This window comes from Peromyscus maniculatus, chromosome 4, assembly GCF_049852395.1.
Source record: "Peromyscus maniculatus bairdii isolate BWxNUB_F1_BW_parent chromosome 4, HU_Pman_BW_mat_3.1, whole genome shotgun sequence".
Classification (NCBI taxonomy): domain Eukaryota; kingdom Metazoa; phylum Chordata; class Mammalia; order Rodentia; family Cricetidae; genus Peromyscus; species Peromyscus maniculatus.
The window spans coordinates 117,818,364-117,836,786 of record NC_134855.1 but is presented as its reverse complement, the minus strand read 5'-3'; the positions used below and the strand labels follow the sequence as shown (position 1 = coordinate 117,836,786).

The following is an 18,423-nucleotide window of genomic DNA, read 5'->3' as shown; positions in this document are numbered from 1 at the left end:
TGTCATATCCCTCGAATCATGAGACTGGCTTTCCAAAGCCGTAGCAGAAAAGCCCATGCGGGCAACCTTTAATCAGCAAAATTCATCTGTCATCTCAAGGCCCAATATATGCCCTCAGGCCTCGGCTCTTCCCCTGTTTGGAGCTGAAATGGATCAATGGAATCCTATTACCAAAGAAACCTTTCGAAGGGGGTGGTCACTGGGAAGAAGTCTCTGCTACAAGTTTAAAAGCCTCAAGTAATTCCAGACCAGATCTCCACCGATGCCTTGACTATGACCTTTGCATGGTACAAACGGGCACAGAAGGTGAAGGAATCACACAGACAAGGTTGGGGTGTCTGGCTACTACTCCAGAAATTATGCCTTGACCTCTGACACAGCTTGCACACCCATTAGAGTTCTTTCTCCTAAATACACTTTGGAGATTTATCTCATAAGGCCTCTTTGTGTCTTGTCACCTCACCTCTATCCTTCCTTGCCTCCAGACATGTCACTCAGTCTCTGAAAGCACTGAGAAGCAAAAGCATCCTCCAGCCGGCCTGCACATCCCAAGCTTAACACCCCTTCCTGGTGCCTGGCCTGTGACAGATCTGAGCAGTAGACCTTGCAGCAGGCCTGTTCTCCACACGTAGCCTCAACCCCCTCATCACATAGCCCAGGCGCTTCTGCCTTAGCAGGGTCGCCTAGGCACAAGCGCTCTTTGGTAGAACGGAGGACCCGCCTCCTGGCACGTACCTTGCCTGCCACCCGGCTTCGCGCAACCACGCACGCCCCCTCCGGCGGCGCACTCACCTGCAGCTGAGACCCGCTGACGTTGCCCGCGGCCGCGTCTGGCCGGTCGGCGGCTCCGGATCCGCGCAGAACGGTGATGTGCAGGGTGAGCAGCAGCAGCCCCAGCAGCAGGAGCAGTTCCGCGGCCAGGCGCACCATCCTCTTGAGTCGCGCGGCTTTAGGACCCCGCGCGACGGGCGGCGGCGGCGGCGGCGGCGCCGGGGGCGGCGGCGGCGGCGCCGGGGGAGGAGGAGTCGGAGCCCCAGAGCCCGGCTGCGCTGCTCCCGCCTCGGCCCCCGCCGGGGCCCCGCTCCCCGGGCCCGCAGGGTTGGCTCTGGGCTCGGCCGAGCGCGCGGGGCCCGGGGAACAGGAGCAGCCGCCACCGCCGCCCCCACACCACAGCGGAGCCACCGCGGGGCCGGGGACGTCCAAGCCGGTGGCCGAGCAATCCCAGGCGCTGTCCGGCGGTGGCGATGGGGACGCGGGGCTGTCCGAGACCCAGGCCAGGCCAGGGTCCACCCTGCGGGCAGGGAGATGCGGGGGCGGCGGCGGGGCGGACGCAGCCGAGCCCCCGAGCGCACATGGGAGCCCCAGATGTGGCCGCGGTGCCGCAGCTGGAGCGGGAACCGCCGCCAGAGGAGCGCGGGCAAGAGGTGGAGGAGAAGGAGGAGGAGGGCTTCAGCGGCCGCCCGAAGTTACCTCCACTCACGGCTCCCCCGCCCCTGCTGCCCTGAGCCACTCACCCTCAGAGCCACCACCTTCCTCACTCCGTGCTCCTCGGGGCCGCCAGCCTCGCAGCCCCGCACGCCCAGTCCCCGGATGGGTTGGCTCCGGGTCACCGAGGTTGTCACCGTTTGAGGATAACTGGGGGCGCCCCGCCGGCGCCTGTGTCCGCCTTCTCGGCTGTGCTAAATGTGCCGCTGCCGAGGTCGCTGTGGCGGAGGGGCTAGCCCTCTGCTCGCACTAGTGCTTGGGGCTGCGGGCGAGTGGGGAGCGCCTAGGCCACCTGAGAAAAGTTTATGGGCAAAGTCGAGCTGGAGTTGTAGGAGTGGAGAACTGAGGGGCCCGACAAACCAGGTGTCTACCACGCCACTGTGCGCCCTGGCTTTGAGCAGGCGAGCTTGAGGGAGTGGCACAGTGTCTTCCCGTCCGGAAGGGTCTTGACACTAGCTGATGGGCTCTGGGCTGGCTGATCACTGGGTACCGAAGATCGCACGCCCGCAGCACCCTGGAGAGTCAGGAAGATGGGTGAGTTGGATTCAGTCCGCGCGCGTCTACTTGAGCGCGCAGGTGTCTCGTGGGAGGCTGCAAGGGACCCGGTGTGCGAAGTGGAGGCGCTCGGATGTCAGCCTGGCGCTGGGTAACTCTCAGCTTGGCAGGCTCGAGTCTGGGGGGCTCATCCCGGGGGCGCCGCGCCTGGAGGGGACTTGGGGGCTGCCGAAACGCAGCCGCTGCTACTGCGCCACCGCCTCATGACCGCGCTGCAGCCTCGGGCTCCGGCGAACGACTCATGCCTTGCAAGGGATGCCGCTGACGAACGGAACGGCTAGGCAATGGACCAGAAGAGAGCGGGATCCTCGCCTCCGACGCTAGAGTCAACTGGGTCAGGCTGGCGTGGCTCTGGCTCCCGCCTTCTCGAAGTGGCTCCGAGTGGCAGGCGCTCTGTTAAGCTGGAGACTTTTATACTGTGTTCCCTCCGCCTCCTTCCTCCCCAGCGCCAGCCCAGCCCTGCCCTCCCGGTGAGCCCAGCCCTAGTCAAGCGTGAGCACACGTTCCCACAGCCCTTGTCACACATTTCCATTTCTCATCCGGACCCCAGGACCATCGTCGGATAAAATCCTTCAGATTCTCCTTAAGTGAATGAAATTAAATAAATAAAACTTTCTTCGGGACGCCGCTCCTCTCTTTTCTACCTCTTTCTACGAAACGGACTACCTTTAGAGCTTAAATCTTTACTTTGGGAACCTCAAGACAAATTCTTTCGCCACTCCAAACATTCCTTGGGTCACCCTAGCATTTTGCAGAATTTAACTAGCTGTTGGTTCAGTGTGCTGTTTGCATTTGTTTGTATCCGGTTATCTACCTCTTTGAAAATGCTGGAAATATGTTTAAAATTCTAACCATACCCCGCACTCATTAATAAACTGGCAGCTACTTATAAAGTGCACGATGGTATCTTTTGCTTTTCTTTGGGAGCGGGTTTCCCCCTCCCTGGCAAAGTGCTTGTTGTCGACTGTTAGGCTGCCTGGCATCCCATTGCTATCTCCAGGCTCTAAAATACCAATAATTGTCAACCAGAGCGCTGAGGGAAGAAATTGAAACAATAAACCTTGGTGGTTCAGATGGGAGATCAAAGGGGATCCTAGCAGCTTTGGAATCCCATAAGGATTCCCCTGTGTGTTTTCTAATTAGAATCACTTAAGGGCAGCAGGCAGCAGAATCAGCACACAGGTGGAATATATAAATTAAGATGGCAAACGACGGTCCTATAGCCATAGGTAGTGTAAGGATAGCTGCATGCCTGGCCTTTCCAGGTGGTGCTGTGGACAAATTACTCCTGTTGCTAAAGGCAGGCTGGTCTAGATTAGGGCTGAAGGAATGCTGTATTCTGTCAATTTTTCTCACACAGTCTCCACATGTGAGCCTCAACTGCATTTCCTCTCATCCAAAAGTTAATTTTTTTTTTCTCCTAAGAAAAAAATGACTCAAGGGGGAAAAAAAAAACCTGGAAAGAAACTCTTGCAAGGAATGTGAATTCTTATAAAATTATAAATTGAGATTTAAAGATTGTAATTTCTAAAATGTTTTAAAATGTAAATTGATTTTGGGTCAGAATTATTCATTAAATGTTGATCAAATGTGTGAATAAATGCTACTAAAGTCCCTTCAATCTGGGTGATCCAAATTCCAGATGAATTTGTACTCTGGTAAGCACACACCAGTTGCATTCTCAAAACAAAGCTACCAGCAACACCCTGCTTTGGGGGGCTTAGGAACGTTGGCTTTCACATTAAAAGAGAGCCATGTGTATAATGCATCAACAAACTGTGTTTCAAGCACATTTCTGAGATCATTCCAGTAGCTGACAAAAGTTTGAAAACAATTCTACATCCTTCAAAATCTCCAAGGCCCTGCATTCATCTTTATCACTGGCATTACTGTATACTCCATCAGAATGTGTCTGTTAGCCTGTCTGTTTTCCTAGCAGACTTGGATTGCACTATCTTTGTTGAAGACCATTTTAGAGTCTACTCAAAGCCATTATACTCTTTTCTTCTTCCTAAATTCACAGCTAGAAGACATTTTTCCAGTCACATTTACATCTAAGTAGGAGTGTAGAGCCCTGTCCTGTTAGTTCTAAGACTCCGAGTGATTATTGACATGTACTCTGCTTTCCCTTTTGCCATGGCAGGTCTAAGAGATAGAAGGAGACCTTATGTAGATGTTGTTCAGAAGAGAGCCATTGAACTAGAAATATCTGTACTTGACTTTGTTTGAGTGGGAAATATACCTTTTTGTTCAAATACACATGATCTTATGGTGTTTACAACTATCATTACCTCTAAAGACATTTACAGTCCTCACAGGGACACCTTCCTGATCAACACTAATAATTTTAAGATTGAGTACAGGTCTTACACAGAGTAATGTTCATCTTTTTAAGAGTGTATTTGGTGGCCTGGGCAGGCATCTCCATGATGGGTAAGGTGACCTGCTGACGTCCCATGCAACCCAAGTCAGAAGCTCATTTTTTAATAAAAGGGGGACCTGCAGGGCCCCGGCCCCCATTTTGGGTAACTGTTGCCTTGCTTGCGGACCTTGACCTTTATATCCTCCCTATGCTAATTCCCTGCCAGATTCCACCCTCCTGAATGCTTAAGGGAAGTTCCTTGTCTGTGTATCCTGCATAATGGGCGTTAACAGCTTAGGTGCAAGATTATAAAACATCAGTAGCGAACTTCTGCCCTCTGGGGTCCTCCCATTGTGCTGTAAGCCTGTATTTAACCTCCTACCCCCTTCAAGAAATGACATTCGACATTTAAAATAAAATAAAATATATACATATACATATATATATATATATATAATTGAATGAATACTGCGAATGTAATCTATGAATACCACAAATGTGATTAATATCATGAGTGTAAGTAATGAATATCTTGAGTGATGAGTGTAATTTAAAAAATAAAAAAAGAGTGTATTTGTTGCCTTCATTAAGACACTTACACACATGCTTATAATATACTTTCATTATATTTAATCCTTTTGTTACCATTTCTTATTCTTTGTCCTCCTTCCCAACATTAGGTTTCTATTGCTATGATAAGCCCCATGGCCAAAGCAACTTGAGGAAGAAAGGGTTATTTCATCTTACAGTTCAAGGTACACAGTGAAGGGAAGGTGGGGCAGGAACTCAAGGCAAGAACTGAGGCAGAGGTCATGGGGAAGTGCTGCTGACTGGCTTGCTTCCTCTGGCTTGCGGAGCTAGCTCTCATGTATTATAGGCTCACCTGCCCGGGGATGGTACTGCCCACAGTGGTCTGGGCCCTACTCTATCAATTAGCAATTAAGAAAACTCCACAGAGACATGGCCACAGGCTCATCTGATGGAGGCATTTTCTCAACTGAAGTTTCCTCTTCTCAGGTCATTTTGGCTTGTGTCAAGTTGACACAAAACTGACCCCCACAACTGAGTCCTCCTTGTTAACCTGACACACAAATGCATCATTATTAAACAATGACCTTCCTCATTTTTATCCACAAGATCTCATGTATTTAAAGAAGTCATCGAGATAAACACACTTGATGGTCTATATTTACCCCTTGTGAGGAGCAAGGAATTTAGTGATTCTAGGCATAAGGCTTTTGATAATTTGTGGGGGTAGGAGAGGAGCATAATGATGCTAGCTGGCTGCTTCTAGCATTCTGGGATAAAGAGACAAAGTAAAAGAATGAGCCTGTGATAAAATTAACTGGCTTCAGATGCACATAAACAGCCTAAAAGTGTGCCCTGGAAGAGGATCTTTTGCCAAGCAGACATGAAGCTCAAGTTGTCAAAAATCAAACACAAGCCCTCATTATAAGGTTGTCTGAATTACAATGAAAATTCAAAGTCTCAGGCTCAGAGGGTGTCAGCAGTTAGAAGTGAGGGCACTGATTGATGAAGAGTGGGATTTTGTAACTTCTGATGAATAATTTTGGTTGTCAACTTCACTACATCTGGAATAACTGAAATCCAAGAGGCTGTGAGGAATTTTCTTAATCTTATTATTTGAGGAAGACCTCATTCCTGATATTAATATTTATTCTAGCTAGGTTTTCTATTGCTGAGATAAACAATATGACCAAAAGCATCTTGAGGAGGAAAGGGCCTATGTCATCTTACAGCTCAGAGTCTATTGTGGGGAAAAAAGAACAGGAACTCAATGCAGCAGTTGAAGCAGACACCATGGAGGAGTGCTGCTTACTGGCTTGTGAAGCTTACTTTCTTATGCAACCCAGCACCACCTGCCCAGGGGTGGCACCACTCACAGTGGGCTGGACCCATCACACATTACGCATTCATTCCATCTCACATCAATCACTTATCAAGAAAACGCCCCAAAGTCTTGTCTACAGGCCAATCTAATGAAGGCGATTTCTCAAATGAAATTCCCTCTTCCCACATGATCCTAGTTTATGTAAACTTTACAAAAATCTAGCCAGCATATTTTTCCACATCTCTAATGGGACTCCTTTCACTTTAATGGAATAGATACCTTTCTAGGACTGGCTTGTTTCACTTAGCATGACAATCTCTGGGTTTTATCTACTTCTCTATCAATAATATGGCTTTGTTCTTTGGGGTTGAATAAAACTCATTACACACACACACACACTATATATATGTATATATATATATATATATATATATATATATATATATATATATATCTCCAGTTTTTTTTATCCACTCAACTGTTAATGTTGGTTCTGTACCTTGGATGTATTGCAGCAATAAGCATTGGATATGCACTGATTTTTATGATATGCCGACATATATGTCTTCAGGTATATGCCAGGAGTGTTATATCTGGATCATCTGATAATTTTAGTCTAACTTTTTGTAGCACCCCCATACTTATTTCTATTTTATCTGACTAATTTGTATTTTTTCTAGGTCCCTGCCAATATATGTTGTTGTTTGTTTTCTTATTGGCCACCGATCTGGTTGGAGAGAGAGAGGCAGTCCTGGTGTAGTTTTTGTTTGCATTTCCTTGATGGCTGAGGATGTTGAAAATTCTAAGCTTGGTGCCCATTTTGACTCTACTTAATAAACCAGCTCTTATTGGACTCTCTTCTGTTGCTGTCTGGAATATTAATATGGTAACCTCTTCTGTGTCTTTGTTGTATGCACTCTAATGGATTGTTGTACTTATTATTAGTTATATTTACATGACAAGTCTGTGTATGTGGCTAGAATACCTGAAGAAAGTACAAGCAATCAAGCCACAGTGTCTGTAGTTATTATCACTGGTAACACCATGGTTTATGGTCTTTTATAGTAGAAAGTTTATATATTTGTATATTAAATTTTACTAAAAAATGATATAGTATATACATTTTATAAATATATGCAAAAACAAAGGGAAAATATATGTAATAAATCCTCATATAATCTCCACAGACTTCATCAAAACTCACAGCTAGTTTTTCACCCAAACAGTAGTCCTCTTGTTTGTGTTTTGTTTTCTCTAGTTTTAGTAATCCCAGGTCAACTATGGTCTGAAAATATTAGTAAAACTTAGTAAATTACAGAAATAAATATTGCAGTATTTTCAAATTATGGGTGATTCTGAGCAGCATGATAAAATCTCTGAATATTCTCCTGCATTCTCGCTGGGATGGGTTATATTTTCTTCCAATATTCCCCACTCAGTATGTTCTGCTTTCCATTAATCACACAGTGGCTTCCTAATTATCAGACCCACTCTCATGGTGTTCCAGCATTTGTGTTTGGTTATATCAGAAGAAGCCTCACACTCTGTCAGAGTGCTTTTGTCTCTGACCTGACTTCATCTCATTGGGTCGGCATGGTATCATCTGGCTCATCCCAGAGTGAGTAAGGTAAAATAAAATATCTTTAGAGACTATGTTCATATGATGTTATAATAGTATGCTGTTATACTTGTCCAATTTTAATGTATACATTTGAGTTTTTATACAGGAATGTGTGTATAGGAATGAACATAAATGTATTCTTTGGCAGCGGTCTGCAGTTTCAGGCACCCACTGGGGGACAAGGAAGTACTACTGAGTTCTCAAAAACTTCCTAAGATTATTTTCAAGCAAACTTAACAATACCATGGCATTTCATGTGTACATATTTAACACATATGTCAGAAAGATAAGTGCTCAACTGAGCAAAAAATATAAATGTGCATGTTTTATACAGGCTTTAAAGCATGTCAGAGAAGTCAAAACCAGTCTTCCTCAGAGGTGGAGGCTGTTACATGTTCACTACAACCTCTTTCCCTTCTTCATTAGCACATTGACTTCATTCCCCAGTGTCCTTTGCACTTAGGTACAGGCAGTCATGTAACTGTGGTCTGGCCAATAGAAGATGATTAGAGGTGATCTACATGCCCTTTCCAGATGTAGTCTTTAAAGCCCTGCTCCATGAGGTCTTCTTTCCCTTTGTGAGTTGGCTGCATATTCCTGCCCAAGTGATCTTACAATACTATTAACCTGGGTCTTGGGAGCAGATACTTTACCCAACCTCACAGTTGCTGAAGGATACCCTGGAACTATCGTGTGATAAAAAGTAAACTTTTTTTAACGTGTCAAGTCATTAACATTTTGGGGTTTTTTATTGATGCTTGCGCGACCTGAACTAACGCAGGAAGTAAGGCTCTCAAAGAGGAAGATGGCTGGCTTTTCCTTTAGAGGACTCAATAGCAATTATTTTGGTCTTTTTTGCCCCCATAAGGTTCCTGTCACACAGCTTCAGTTTCCATGAAAAGTAGTCATAAAATGTGCACAAACAAACAGGTGAGGCTTTTTTAATAGAGCACACATTGAGTGGGTCTTGTGACTTAGTTTGACTGCTACCGTTGTGAGAGACTGGTGTGTCGCACCACCTCAGCTTAGGTGCCTTGAAATCATTACATCACAGAGGAGTTCAGATTGGACTCTACCTCTCAGAGTCTCAGTCTCCTTGTCTGTAAACTGGGACTAAGGATGTCTCCTCTAAGACCGCTGTGAAGTTCAGCTGTCATGTCCACATATAGGACAAGGCTAATAGTTCCATGATTCTGTTAGATGAAGTACTCCATGCTCTGCCCATGAGGGCAGGGGCTGGTTTGCTCCCTTCCCTTCTGAATACACACAGTAGAGGGTATTTAGATATCTAGTCAAAGAATACAACTTTCACAAAACTTCTGGAAATCATAGTTCAAATGAGCCTTAGGAGTAAACTCAAAGGCCTCAAGGAAACACAAACAAAACAGCTGAAATGTTATTCCATTGTGTCTCTCCTTTGAACTCAGAAGGGGGCAGAGTGCTCTGAAGTGAGAAAATCACGCCATCTGAGGCGCTCCCAGGGGCTCCGGCCCTGAAGGCAGCTGCTGGGTGTGTTGGACACCTGGACTTCTAGTGACCCTGCTTCCCAGCACTCCATCATACACATAGTGTGTGAATACTGAGGCGACACCCACAGCTCTCTCTGCTTTACCCACAAAGGCCATAATGTACAGGACTCCAAATGATCACGGAGTACTCCTCTCTGAGGAAGTCAGGACTCTGGAGGACCAGAGCAGAGTGCTTACAAATATGACTGGGTTAGTGCAAGGACTGAGATGATTCTTCTTTAGCCGGAGGCCACCTTTGTCACATTTCTGGTGTAATGTTGAAATATAGTAGGTGTTGTTCCTCCATTGGCTTCTTCATATAGCTAGCACTTAAATCTCTTACCTGAACCACAGAGTTCTTTTCATTGCTTTTGCTTTGTGGTAACTATTTCTGTCCAAATTCTGGAAAGCAAAATAAACCAGTAACATGTTATAGCTGGAGGGGGAAGCATTTCATAATTAGGACTTGTGTTATATATCTTGTACTTCATTCTCAAACTTCTGAAAAAGTCTGATTTCAGAAGAAAGCATACCATTGATTTACAATTTAATTTTAGAGTAGAGATGTCTATTTATTTACAGAATAAATAGATACTTTCAACACTGTATGGGACTTCTAGGCAGTATCTGAACAAGAACCCAATGGTTAATGTTCTTGCTACTTTTCAAAGTAAATTTCTCTGCATAACCCTTATACAGAAAAGAGTGTGTGTTCTTGGTGTGTAGCTTGGAATTCTCACAGCTCAGATCCAGAAAGTAAATGTTCTAACTCTAGAACCAGGCACTGAAACATTACTTGTATTCTGATTTTCATCAGCATGCTTTTGATTTGCCTATTGAAAAGTTAGTATACATTGAATTCTAGTGCACACTCTTTCATGTCTGGCTTCCTTTCCTATCTTCTATTCTCACCACAATTTTTGGGGCATTGGAGAATTTCACACCTCTGAAGAAATTATGAATGTAAGTAAATGCATACTCTTGCATCCTGCCTCTAGTGCCCCCGCCCCACTGTATCAAGGCTTTTTATGAAGCAACTTGGCATCATTCTTAACCTCACACTGACCTTGGGATTTACTGACTATGAAGCAAAGAGTGAGTTCTGCAGTTAGGCTTCAGTAATTCATTCTCTCTCTCTCTCTCTCTCTCTCTCTCTCTCTCTCTCTCTCTCTCTCTCTCTCTCTCTCTCTCTCTCTCTCTGTTTTGCTTCTTCCATGTTAATAATCCATGGTTAGATTAACCAGGGATTTAGCCTCCTCTGCACCCCGTTACTGAGCAAACACAGCTTATCTCCAGAAACAGAGCCACTGTGTCTGATCAGAAACACAGAAGGAAGCCTGGCCAGCTCAGAAGACCACCCAGATGAGTCTAGTCTAAATAGAATAACAAGCTAAATAAATAATTGTTGTATTTGGGGTAGTTCAAGACTGAGTGCTGTTCAGGGTGCCTTACTTCAGATACTTCTGTATGTACCTTTTAAGAACAAGGAGACTACTTCATCACAATACAATTCTTATACTCAAGACATTTAGCTTCAGTACCATATCATTTAATTTATAATACAACCTTAATGTTTCAATAGTTCATACAATGTCTGCCACAGTTTTCCTTTCCATTTAGAAGTCAGGTGAGATGTACTGATCATATCACATTGCCATCATTCTATTTCTGTGCAAGTTTCAGTCTTAAGCAGACCCTCCTCCCCCTCCTCCCCCTCCTCCCCCTCCTCCCTCTCCTCCCTTTTTTGTGTCATTGATGTTAAGTCTGGGCAGTTGGTTTTGCAATTCACACCTGAATGGTTGCTTCTCCAGGACCAGTTTCAGATTGTGCACTTTGGGGAGGAATTATACCCAGGTAATTCTGTGTTCTGAAGACATCACATGGGGGCTGTGATGTTGGTTTGACCAGTTGTTGGCGAACATGACTCAAGATGCAGAGGACCAAAGTCATTTTTGTGAGGTTAAATTGGAAGAGTTGTTGGTAAAGAGTGTGAAAAGAGAGAAAGCATGAATTTATCTATTTTTCTGAGAATATACTTCATTTTCTTCGAAGATGCTTGTCAGCCTTGTCCAGGCTCCTTCAGGGCAGTGGGTTGGATCATAGGAGAAGCCGAGTGTCCTCTGAATGAACTCTATGAATCAGTTATTTTGATGGTTCTAATCAAAGGTCATTATCAATAGTAATAATAATTGGCCTTAAATTCTTTGTTTATTTTTGGAAGCAAGTAAGACTGTATGTTAGGTAAAGAGAAAGTTGTTGCTAATCCCAGTTATCTTCAGAGATTTTGAAAAGCATTTCATATTTGTGGTACTTTTTTTTAAAGCAAGAGATCTAAGTATACCTTATGAAAATTAAGAAGAACTCAGTCAAATAAGAAAACAAATAAAGGAAACAATAACCCAAACTGGAAATGTTAATTCTTCTCTAACGGCAAAGTCAGTTGAAGTAATCTCAATGAATGCAAGCAAGGTCAAATCCAAAACAAAGCTAACACTGATTAATATGTGGTTAGAGGTGGGTTTAACCCAGTAGTTCCTCAGCAAAGAAAGAAGAAACTAACACCTCCAAGATGCCACATCTGAGAAGTCTCCACTCCAAATAGCATTACAACCGACTGGCTCTAACATCTTTACTAATAAACACAGGATCTCATCATCCAAGCTGTGGTGAGGATTTCACAATGATGGAGGGTGTGGTGCCTCATTTGTGAGCCAGATGTGTCTGAGCTAAAATCAGAAGATTCCCTCTCATAAACTCTAAGCAGGATGATGAATGTGAGATGAGAAATAGCCTTGTGGAGGAATACGCACGTCAGTGTTGTCAATAAACGTTTGAAATGTGGGGTGGTTGTCATTCATAAAGGTCAGGACTTTTTCCTTTGTTTACCTTGATCTAACTTGGTTCTGAAAGTGTAGTTCAGTGAATAATTGCTGAATTTTATGTATAATTAGTAACAAAAAGTAGGGCTTTCTAATATATATTTTATTGGAGGGGGCAAGAAAATAAAATAATACTTTAAGGGGGTGTTTCAGTTTTTTTTCACAAAAATTGAAGGATAAGCAGTGTGTGTGTGTGTGTGTGTGTGTGTGTGTTTATGTCTGTATGGTATATGTTGTATTTGTGTATGTGGGTATTTGTGTATGGTGTGTGTTTATGTTTGTGAATTTGTGTGTGTGTATGCAGCATATGGCAGTGATAGAAAGCATAGCAATTTTAGAAAAAAAATATTTGTAGTACTCAAAGAAGAAATTCTCATAACAAACAACCCCCAAACTCAAAGACTTAATTTACCAAAAGCTTATTTCTTGGTTATTCCATAATTTGTACAAAAATATATGGAAAGATGCTCAAGCCAGAACTCAGAGACAGCGCCTAGGTACAAGAATCATTAGGAGATAGAGACATCTTGCATACCTAGGAGGAAAAGAAAATATGTATGTTGAGTATATGGTACCTTAAACATATACATTTATGTGTATGTATAAATACACATAGAGCCCATTTACATTTAGAAGTTTGTAATCTAAAGAAATAACTGAATTATTATTGTACATCATTATTAAAATCTTGTAAAAGAAGGCTTTTAAAATTGGCAGTATATTCTTTTATATAGTTATCATAGATTACTTAGTTTAATTGCAGTGTTTGGACACTAATGTTGTATAAATTTGACTTCATTAAAATACTATGAAGAGGAATATGCCCAACTAAATGAGTGCTTATAAGAACAAAAAGACACATGTAAGAATATCCATAGCAGCTTTTTTCATAATAGTGCACAGCTGGGAGCAATCCAGATGTATATATCAATTTTAGAATGGATAAACACACTTCAATATATCCACACAGTTTAATACCAATTGTCAGTGTAAATGAATGAGCAGTTGGCTGCTACATGGGACAATATGTGTGATTTTCACAGATACAGTGTTTAATGAAAAAATCATACATCAGAATACATTTGGTATTTTCTGTTTATCTGAAATTCAAGAAAAGATATAGCAAATTGGGAAATGAGAGATCAGAATGGGCCTTTTGGGGGCCTGTAACTGGTTTGGGCTACAAGGAAACTTTCTGAGTACTTATGTGTTTCATGCCTTGATCTGAGTGCTGATGCATCTATATGTGAAAACCAATGGAGTCGTCTACCATATCTGTGTGTTGACAAACTAGATGAAGGATGACAAACTAGATGAAGGATGCTGTCTGATACTGTTAGTGTCTGATGCTGTTAGTGATGATTGATCTGTCAGAGGATGATAAACCAAGTGGTGAGTCATGACTAGAACACTTACTCCTTGTTTGGACAACAGACCAACTTATTTAGCATTGACTATATAAAATGTAAAGTTAAACACAGGTCCCATAAGCCAGTAAAAGAGTCAGAGACAGTCCCTTTTCCCACGGTTAGGAGTCTCAAGAGGACCAAGCTATCCAACTGTCACATATATGCAAGGGGCCTAGGCCAGTCTCATGCAGTCTCCTTGGTTATTGGTTCGGTCTCTGTGAGCCCTTATAAGCCCAGGCTAGTTGACTCTGTGAGTTTTCTTGTGATGTTCTTGAACTGCTCTGGCTCCTACAATCCTTTTTCCCCACTTTCTGCAGGATTTCTCAAGCTCTGCCTAATGTTTAGCTAGGGGTCTGCACCTGTTTCTATTAGTTGCTGGATGAAGCCTGTCTGATGACAACTGGGCTAGGCACCAATCTATGTATATACATTACACTGACATTTTTTTCTCCAGTCATGTTTGATAGGTCTCTGGGTCATCTACCCTGTGGGTCCTGGTGCTCCAGGCAGTATCAGGGGTGGGCTTACTTTCCTGGTATGGGTTTTAGGCAGACCAGTCATTGGTTGGCCACTTCCTCAATCTCTAGGCCTCCCTTACCCCAGTCCATCTCATAGGCAGGGCATACTATAGTTTGAAGGCTATGTGCCTGGGTTGAAAACCAAACATTTTAAAAACATGCACACACACACACACACACACACACACACACACACACACACACACCTTCAGGTGAGTTTTGGTTGGACTTCTTGTGACTAGTTCAGGGTAGACTACAGGTTTCAAGTCTATACATTTGTGGCTGCAGTCCAGGGCACATATAGAAGTGAAAATAACTTCCTAAGCTAGGGCTTCATGATGGAGGGTGGAAGTTCTAAGAGGCCTCTCTACCCACATAGTCACATTTAAAGCTTCAGCTTATATCACATTTTTATATAACCACTGACCAAAATACCACAACAAAGTCCAACATCAGCATATTGGGGAGGCAGAAGACTGGATTTAAGGTATTCTCTTTGTATCAGTAATGACTGGCTTTGTGTAACAAGCATGTGGTGGTTTACATGAGAAATGCCTTCTTAGGCTCAGGCACTTGAACACTTGACCCCCAATTGGTGACACTGTTTTAGTGTAGTCGGAAGTGTTCCTGTGTCCTGGCTGGCTGGTGGTTGGGACAAATCTTTCCCACTCACATTCCCCAAGTAAGCACACAGAGGCTTATATTAATTATAACTGCTTGGCCATTAGCTCAGGCTTATTACTGACTGGCTCTTACATTTAAATTAACCCATAATTCTTATCTATGTTTAGCCACGTGGCTTGATACCTTTTTTAAGTTCTGCCTTGCTATCTTGCTTCCTCTGTGTCTGGCTGGTGACTCCTGACTCTGCCCTTCCTCTTCCCAAATTCTCCTTCCCAGAATGCTCACTTTGCCTTTACTTCCCGCCTGGCTACTGGCCAGTCAGTGTTTTATTAAACCAGTTTACAAAAGCATTATCCCATAGCATTATGAGAAATGCCTTCTTAGGCTCAGGCATTTTTGAACACTTGAACCCCAATTGGTGGCACTGTTTGAGGAGGTTTAGGAGGTGTGGTCTTACTGGGGGAAGCACATCACTGGAGATGGGCTTTGAGAGTTAATAGCTGTGTTCTGCCTCCAGTTGACTTTCTCTGTATCAGGTTTATGGTTTAGGATGTGATTTCTCAGGTTTCTGCTCCTGCTGTTATGCCTGAGGCTTACTGCCATGCCCTCCTGCTTTGATGGACTCTCATCTCTCTGGAACCACAAGCCAAAATAAACTGTTTCTTCCATATGTCGCCTTGGTCATGGTATTTTTATCACGGCAGCAGAAAACTAATTAATACAAAACAATACTAAAATTTAACACCTTAAAACAATATGTACCACAAGTTTATGAGTTACCTGGGTAATTTTGCTGATTTCAATGGTCTCATTCATGCAACTATAATCAGGTGGCATGTAGGCTAGTGTTGTTGGGCCTGAGATAATCTCAGCTGGGTCCACACAACCCTGTTACAAGTGGTGTCTCATTTCTATCAGGCTAGCTTGGACTTTTCTTTGAACAATGTTCAATAGGAAGGCACAAAGATCTTGAGTTTAGGCTCCAATCATGCTGAATTCTGTGGTCTACAGCAGTCACAAAAAGTAGACCATTTTCAAAGTAAGAGCAAATAGCCTTAGGCTCCTGATGGGAAGAGCTGTGAAGGTACATTACAAAGGTACAGAAAGAGAGGAGGAGGGGTGATTGCTCTTATAGCCCACGATACTGGAGAACTGATGGTGTAAGTGTCAGCTAAGGGCAGAAGACTGATGCTCCAGTTCCATCGACCAAGCAGAAGGTAAATTCACCTCTACTTGCTTCCCTGGGTTTCAGTTCCCAGAGCACCAACAGACTTCTCAGCTCATAATTATACAACTCAATTCCTTATAACAAATTTTCTGCCTATATCTATTCCACCATTGTTGATATCAATAGCTATAACTTCTAACCATACACACATCCTGTTGGCTGTCTCTCTGGCTAACTTTCACACACCATGTGACTTGTTGGGGTAATGGCATGTGGGTAGAATCAATGGCATGTCAGAGCTGAGTCTTGACCTTAAGAAAAATTGTGTGATTCTTAAAATTTTGCCCTGGGGCATCTACTGTCTCAAAAAGGATAAAAGACATGTGGAGCAGACTTCAGTAATAAGCCTTTTTGGAAACTACGAAAACCAAGGCAACTCCTTTTGGGCAGGAGACAATGAAGCTATCCTGATGAAGCCCAGTGGTTTTGGGCCCAGTGATAGCCATTGCCATCTATTTTCCTTTACTCCTATTATTCCAGTCAGGTTCTAGTGAAGGTGGCCCTGGGCTGATGGATGTGCCCTCACTGTTTTTCAGACAGATTATCTTAGGCCTATTAGGACTTAAGGTTTCTAACCTACCAGCTACTCTCTCAATTCCACAGTGGAATTAATTTGCCTTGGAAGGAAATGCCATCCTACAAGGATAGAGAAATTTTGCTCACACCCCCAGCACACAAAACAAATACCTTCTCACACAACACACTGTTAAAATTGTTAAAAGCGGTCCCAGAAACATTTCTGTGCCCAAGTGAAAAAAATTTTTTTTTTGAATTTCACAAATGGCTTGAATGGACTCTTGAAAAAGTTCTACCAGGGATCCTGGAAATAGCAAAGGAAAACTGCAAGCTGTTGATGTAAAATGATTGGATACGAGTAGCTCAGACAGGCAGAACAGTTCAGACCTCTGAGGAGTCTGTCACCTGCCTCCCTTCAAAGGTGGGGGATTCTGTTGTGGAAGCAAGTGAGCGATTTTAGACTCAGAATTGAAGCACCTGAAGCAAAGCTAGGGCAAGCCAAGTGTAATCAGCACCCGGAAGACTGAGTAAGTCTGTCTGTGAACGTAAATGAGCAATAGCATTAGAGTTATTATATTCGCAAGGATTCTCAGAAGTCTTGGAGCATCATTAATTTTTATGGAGACTTTGTGAAGTTGTATCTGGTGAGATACGCTGTGACAACTGCTTGCACACTTTTGAGCCTGTGGAGCCTTCGTTTATTGTAGTTTCAGACTGATTTTAAGGAATCGGGTCAAAACTGGTTTCAAAACGTGGATTATTCTTCTTGTTTTTCATCTTTTACTCTGAACCACCCAGCCCCCATTCCTCCTCCCAAGTTTAAAAAAATTATTTGACAGTACAAATTACCTTCTTTGTTTCCCATTTAGCAGAGGTTGTGGTTTTTATAGGCATATAAACTATTCTTATAACTTAATTCCCTGCAAGTATGGCGTGAAGAGAAACAGGCATTGGTCATAAGAATGTATGCTAAATTGCTCCTAATTAAAACTGTAGCTATTTTCAATAGTAACTGAATCAAATAATTGCTTTTTCGTATTGCAATCATTTTTATACATAAAGATACGTCTGACTAAATTAGTTGGTTATTCCAAGTGCTCTGAGGCAGCTGAAAATGTAAATTCTTCTAGTATCTGCACATGATCTTAAAATCTGGTCTATGAACAGTAAGATGGGTGTTTGTATTCCAAATCCAAACATAAGCACATTTATGATGGCAGAGATTTTACTAAGTTTAAATTTATCTATCAACTTTAGAGAGAGGGTTCAAACTGGCATTACCAACATCCTAACAACCTCTGTACCATAGTTTTTCTTACAACCTGGGAGTGATAATGTTTTCTTCTGGTTGTTGTGAGCATTAATTCAGTTAGATTCTAGTCTGAAACCATGATAATAACATTCCATATATCTGTCCAGCTTACCGAATCTGGTTACCGTGTGTGTAATTTGGCTAGTAATGCTGAATGAAAATTCTAGTGAGAGAGACCTTTTCTAGAATTCAAAGGGTAAGCCTAATATTTTCATTTGTTGAGGGAGTCCAACAAAACACACAGTCCTGTGTTACAGTGAAATCGCAGTGGTGTCCTGACTTTTGAGGGCAACTCTTGAATTTCCCAAATGTTTGCAAGCTTCTTTTTAAATACATCCATTGTTCGGAATTGAATTGCAAAAAAATGTGCAATTACATAAATGATATAAAAAGCAAAGGTCGGACTCCTATTTCCTCTTTGCTTTACATCTTGTGATTCTCTGTGCTCTTGACCACAGGGGTAGCTGTTGTGCTTGCATACAGTGTTGAAGTGCTCCACGCCGCTTCCTAACACTGTTGAGGACTACAGTGTTGAAAGTCTGAAACAAGCCACC

The 18,423-nt window shown here is 43.0% G+C and overlaps 1 protein-coding gene across 1 annotated transcript in view; it reads right to left on the bottom strand.

The window, feature by feature from the left end:
* Ism1 (isthmin 1) overlaps positions 1-984 on the bottom strand; it is a 78,294-nt gene extending 77,310 nt beyond the window's left edge. The window contains exon 1 of the mRNA XM_006983676.4: positions 793-984. Coding sequence (XP_006983738.1) covers positions 793-930 — 138 coding nt within the window. The 5' untranslated portion in view covers positions 931-984. The remainder of the gene's footprint in view (positions 1-792) is intronic.
* Positions 985-18,423: the final 17,439 nt, after the last annotated feature.